Source organism: Phalacrocorax aristotelis, chromosome W, assembly GCF_949628215.1.
Source record: "Phalacrocorax aristotelis chromosome W, bGulAri2.1, whole genome shotgun sequence".
NCBI classification, from domain to species: domain Eukaryota; kingdom Metazoa; phylum Chordata; class Aves; order Suliformes; family Phalacrocoracidae; genus Phalacrocorax; species Phalacrocorax aristotelis.
This window is the reverse complement of record NC_134310.1, coordinates 13980113-13986112: the sequence shown is the minus strand read 5'-3', so window position 1 is coordinate 13986112 and position 6000 is coordinate 13980113. Positions and strand designations below refer to the sequence as shown.

At 47.8% G+C, this 6000-nt stretch overlaps 1 protein-coding gene across 1 annotated transcript in view; it reads left to right on the top strand.

Moving 5' to 3' along the window:
• The first annotated feature begins 1062 nt into the window (after positions 1-1062).
• The window catches only part of LOC142049379 (tubulin-specific chaperone A), a 47882-nt gene continuing 42944 nt past the window's right edge, over positions 1063-6000 (top strand). The window contains exon 1 of the mRNA XM_075077045.1: positions 1063-1221. Within this exon, the coding sequence (XP_074933146.1) occupies positions 1169-1221 (53 nt within the window). The 5' untranslated portion in view covers positions 1063-1168. The remainder of the gene's footprint in view (positions 1222-6000) is intronic.

Below are 6000 nucleotides of genomic sequence, written 5' to 3'. Positions count from 1 at the left end.
CTGCGTTTTCCCTTACACCTGCCAGAATGCTGCTCTGCTTCCTCATCTTCCTGCATGAGTGACATCAGGTTTGCATATCAAATGAATAATACATCTGTAAACTTGTCTCCAGGTCACAGTCATTCATGGTGTTATGCAGGCTGTTGATTTTAAGACCTATGTCTTTCTACAGAGACAACCTGCCAAGACAAGGCTATATTTGGGCTGGCCCAGCTCGTGGGTCCCCAGGGAGTTTTCCTGGGCTCTGTAACAGGGGTCATGTTTATCCTCCTCTGCAAATAAGATACAACTCTCTGGACTTGAGTGATCTTGGCCTTCCCTATACCATGTCTGAAGGGGGCCTAATAGTGCCAGCTGCACTCCTACAGCTACTGGCTAATGACCTATAACTGGCACATCATCAAAAGGAATATGACATTCTCCCTCACAGCTGTTTTTTCTCAAGAGGTATTGGTCATTAACAGTGTTGAGAGTCAGGGCAAGTGACTAACACAGGACAAAAGGATGTGGAAAACAAAAGGTCTATACAGACCTTCCTGAACTGTACCCCACCAAAGCTATATTTATCTTTCTTATTTGCTGAAGCTTTTTTTTTTTCTTTCTTATTGATTTAAATGCTCATTCAGGGGAAGTTCTTTCAAACACAGACCCAAAGGATTATTTTTCTAGAATTTGATCCCTTAAATGGTTAGCCTCAACTAAGTATAAGCATGAAGGAAAACAGCCCTTGAACTGTCAGTTGGTTATAACTCTAGAACTGAGCTGCCAGTGCTAATGTTGCCTTTTAATTTGTTTCTACCTCAGAAGAACATCTATCGCTGCATCTGAGGGTGGATTCAGACTTTTTTTTGCGCGTGTGCTTATGACGAAATGGTGAATTACACTTGGCCGCTCAAGGGACGGTCACAACCCCTCGCAGACTACTGCATTCCCGCGGAGCCCACCCGTACCCGGCCCAGGCCGGCCCTCGCTGGTCGCTATGGGGACGCCTCCACCGGGCGGGGGAGGGGGAGGGGCGCGGAGTCCCGCCCCCGCTCCTGGTGGTGCCGCCCAGGCTGACGGCTTGGCGCATGCGCGAAATCGGGCTGCGTAGTCACGGTGCTGTGCCGTATATTCTGTCCTTCCGCTACTAGGGCTTAGGCCGTGCTGCTCTTTTGCCAGCTTCGTCATGGCTGACCTGCGCTTGAGGCAGATCAAGATCAAGACCGGCGTCGTGAGGCGGTGAGCGCGTGGGGGGGCGGGTGAAGGAAGCCGTTGGGGTAGGCTGAGGGAGGTCCTACCGCTCCTGAGGGGACAAAGCGGAGAGTGGGCTCGGCCCGGCCTTGCCGCGAGATCTGAGCGGGGAGGGGCCCCTGTTGACGCTGCGGCCCCTGGGGGTTCCGCTGGGCCGAGTGGAGGAACTGCGAGCGGGGCTTCGTGCGCTGCCGGCCGTGCCTGCTGCGGGGGTCTGGGAGTTGTCGAGGTGGGGTGGGGCTGCTGAGGTGTGTTGGAGGGCGGCCGTGGCACAAGGTCTGCTATGGCTGCCGGTTTTTTCCCCTTGTGCACCGTCTTCAGGAAAAGGCCTTTCTTTCCTGAGACTGCAATTAAACGGGTTTTTTTTGTCGCACTTCCCCGTTAGTGTGCAGAGCAGTCTCGCAGAGGCAGGAGGTCTTACCTATTTTATCAAAACAACTGTTGAATGGGGTGTTTCTGGGTGGATACTTCACACTGCAAACCGATAGTAAGCTCAACACCTGAGTCTAGGTTTTGTGTGGTTTTAAGAGTCTTCCTTTTTTAAAAAAGTTGCAGTTTATTTCTCTGAATCTCTCTTATGACTGTAAGTGCAAGGCTTTGACATTAAATATTTGGTCGTACTGGGGTTTATTAAGGCTATACCCTACAAAGACTGCCCTGGTTTAGGCAGAGACAGGAATTAGTGTGTGCTGAATCAGGATGTTAAATAGTCCAGTTTTGTGCAATTAACTTTGTATTATGAATTATTTAGATTCAGTTAATAAAATGCTAACAGTAAAATGGGTACACTTTCTAATACCTGATTAGATTTTAAGGATTGGACTTCAAGACTAGAAAAGTAAAATGGATACAGGTTTAGCATTATCTTTATGCTAGATAAAGACGCTTTGAGTCCTCAAATAAACAAAACCGAACCCAAACCAAAACCTCAAAATGGGGAGCAGTTCTCAAGTACTGCTGCAAAAAGAAATTAATTATATGATTGTAAGGTCCTGTTTCCTGTCACTGTGCAGGGCATGTAAATCATGAACTTGTGTGTTATTTTTAAGCTAGAAAGTTTTAGTGTAGTCTGTCTGAGTGGCTTGGTGACTGCTGCTTGCTTTGGGTCCCTTTTGTGACCTGTGTTATGGTTACTGGCTTTGCTGGACGTGACTACTGTAAATATTATTTTTGCATTTGTAAGTGGATGGTGGTTTGTGTCAGCTTTTGTAGAAAAAGTATTTTGAGGTGTGGGAAAACTAGATTTAATTAGGTTAACAGAAACTGAAAATATTCTTTCTGTCAGCCAAAAGTATAACTTATTGGTGTCTAGATTCTTTTGAGAAAACTGTCATATCTATGTTTTGGGCTTGCATGGCAAGGTTTTGGTAGCAGAGGAAGGGGCTACAGGGGTGGCTTCTGTGAGAAGATGCCAGAAGCTGCCCCCATGTCAGATGCAGCCAGTGCCAGCTGGCTCCAAGACAGACCCACTACTGGCCAAAGCTTAGCCAATTGGTGATGGTGGTAGTGCTTCTGTAATTATATATTTAAGAAGGGGGGGGGGAAAAACCTGCTGCGCAACAGCAGCCAGAAGAGAGGGGAGTAAGAATACGTGAGAGAAACAACCCTACAGGTGGTAAGGTCAGTGAAAAAGGAGGGGGAGGAGGTGCTCCAGGTGCCAAAGCAGAGAGTACCCTGCAGCCCCTGGTGAAGACCATGGTGAGGCAGGCTGTCCCCCTGCAGCCTGTGGTGGTCCATGGTGGAGCAAGTATCCACCTGCAGCCTGTGGAGGACCCCACGCTGGAGCAGTCTGTTCCTGAAGGACTGCACTCTGTGGAAAGGACCCACCTTGGAGCAGTTCATGGAGCACTATCTCCTGTGGGTGGGACCCCATGCTGGAGCAGGGGAGGAGTGACAGAGACAACATGTGATGAACTGATCCCAGTCCCCATTCCCCTATGCTGCTTGGGGAGAGGAGGTAGAGAAAATCAGGAGTCAAGTTGAGCCAGGGAGGGGTGGGGGGGAAAGGTGTTCTAAGATTTGTTTTTATTTCTTATTACCCTACTTTGACTTCTGATTGGCAAGAAATTAGATTAACTTCCCCAAGCTGAGTCTCTTTTGCCCTTAATGGTAACTGTGGAGTAATTTCCCTGTTGTTATTTTGACCCATGAGTCTTTAATTGTATTTTTCTCCCCCTGTCCAGTGGAGGAGGGGAGTGATAGAGCAGCTTTGGTGGGCACCTGGCATCCAGCCACAGTCAACCCACCACAGTCAAAGAAGATGCAGTTTTACTTTTGTAGAATTTGTAATTTGTGGAAGTTTCTGTATTGGCTTATTGCTGCTGTTTGATAGTTTTACTGAGAGAGCTGTGTGGTAATACTGAACATCACTTCAGATGACCATTGCTCAAAAATAAACCATCACAAAAGTTACCTCAACAAGCTTTATCCTCATGTCTGTAGACTGGAAAACAGAGAGGGAAGGTCTACACTAGGCAATGAACAACTGTGTGGAGATCCCAGTCAGAGCTGGTGCAGGCCTGCATGTTCACATGGTGAATGCTGTACCATGTGGCTATGTCCCCCTGGACCTAGAAATGATTTAATGATGCTAGCTCAGTGTCTGTATACCACTGTTCTTAGTGCTTACAGCTCTGAGCTTAGCTTGCATGTTCTTCGTCTGAATCTCTGTTGCTTCAGTTGAAGTGAGTCTCAGAGCTGAGAACAAGTGATTAGATGTTAGTAGTGTTGTTATTCTGTGTGAATGATTTCTTTACTGCTTAGTGTGGCTCTTGTGTTTGTTGACTTGACTTATGGAAATCCGTGAATGCTGGTTTTGACTTTGTTACAAGTTTGTTGCATCCAAGTTAAAGTAGGTGGCTTAAATTCCCACTGAATATTCAGTTAAAATATTAACACAGTTAAAATTATATACAGTCAAAACTAATAGACACAAAGCTTGTAATGTTTCTACTTTGTAATAGCACCCTTTCCCTGATGTTATACTTGCCTTTTTGCTGGCTCTCTGGGTCCTAAGGCCACTGGCTAAATTTGGTAATGAGGAGGGGACAAATTAAAGTCATCAGCATCTCAAATACCTTGAGGTGAGTATGATGTTGATGGTTTTGTGCTTCTTCATTGGCTTTGTGTGGCAAGGTTTTGGTAGCAGAGGGACTACAGGGGTGGCTTCTGGGGGCTTCTAGCAGCTTCTCGCATGTCCAACAGAGCTGGTACCAGCTGGCTCCAAGACAGACCCACTGCTGGCCAAGGCTGAGCCAATCAGTGATGGTGGTAGTACCTCTGTGATAACATATTTAAGAAGGGGGAGAAAAAACCTGCTGTGCAACAGCAGCCAGAGGAGAGAAGAGCAAGAATATGTGAGAGAAACAACTCTGCAGACACCAAGGTTAGTGAAGGAGGAGGGGGAGGAAATGCTCCAGGCAACGCAGCAGAGATTCCCCTGCAGCCCCTGGTGAAGACCACGGTGAATCAAGTTGTCCCCCGGCAGCCCATGAAGGTTAAGTGTGTTGTGCTTTAGCTGGCAACTCAGCCCCACACAGTCGCTTGCTCACTCCCACGCCGGTGGGATGGGGGGAGAGAATCAGAAGGGTAACAATTGTGGGTTGAGATAAGAACAGTTTAATAATGTAAAAAAAAAAAAAAACTAAATGGAAAGGAAAACAAGAGGTGCGAAACCCAGGTTGGGGGGGGGGGGATGAACCACCAAAAACTGCACGTGATGCAGCCGCTCACTGCCTGCTGATGCGATGATGTGCCTCCCAGAGCTGCAAACTGCCCCCCTTAATATACTGGTCATGGTGTCACATGGTATGGAATGAACATCCCATTGGCCAGTCGGGATGACCTGCCCTGTCTGTGGCCCTGCCCCTCCCAGCCTCCTGTTGACAGGGCAGAGCACAGGAACCTGGAAAGGTCCCCGACCACCACAGGCACCACAGTGAAGAGGCTTAACCCCTTCTCAGCCAAAACCAGCACATTCTCCACCCCTTATTCCATACCATTTATGCCATGCCCAGGTCCCATACCATTCAATACAACCTTACCAACCACCACCCCTCCCCTTCCCATCCTTTAACATAATACACAGACATCATTCCCTTAGTCTATGGACCTTCCCTGTAAAATGTCCATTAAACTGTCCATTGAGTTCACCCAGTCCATGACTCTGGGCTCCAGCTGTCCTACCAGTCTTTCAGGGTGGGAGAGATGGTGTGTGTGGCATTGGGTTGCTGCATACGGAGTCAGTCATCATTCCATCACTGCTGCATTTTGCTTGTTTCATCAAAGTCCATCCTCCATGGATTGGGAGGCTTGTACTCTGATATCATTGACACACCATACAGATGACACACAATATTATATAGCAGTTCGCATTATACCATTCAGGTCAATGGCTGTTTTCGCTCAAAATGAAATCCCCTTGAGGCACACATCGGATTTCTCCATCCTCCCGCATCACCCACCAAGTGCACCCAGGTCCTCGAGCAAAAGCAATCCCACGAATGGGTTTGCCTTTGCTGGAGGCAGGAAGAACCCAGACTGTTTTGCCCAGCATACTTTTTGCGTGCACTACAGGGACTCTATCCCCTTCCACAGTATGTAGCATTACTGACTGGGCAGGGCCAGCTCAACTGGCAGAGCCCCTCGTGTTGACTAACCAGGTGGCTTTTGCTAAACGTGTATCCCAGTGTTTAAATGTTCCACTCCCCATTGCTCTTAGCACAGTTTCTAACAGTCCATTGTACCGTTCAATTTTCCCAGAGGCTG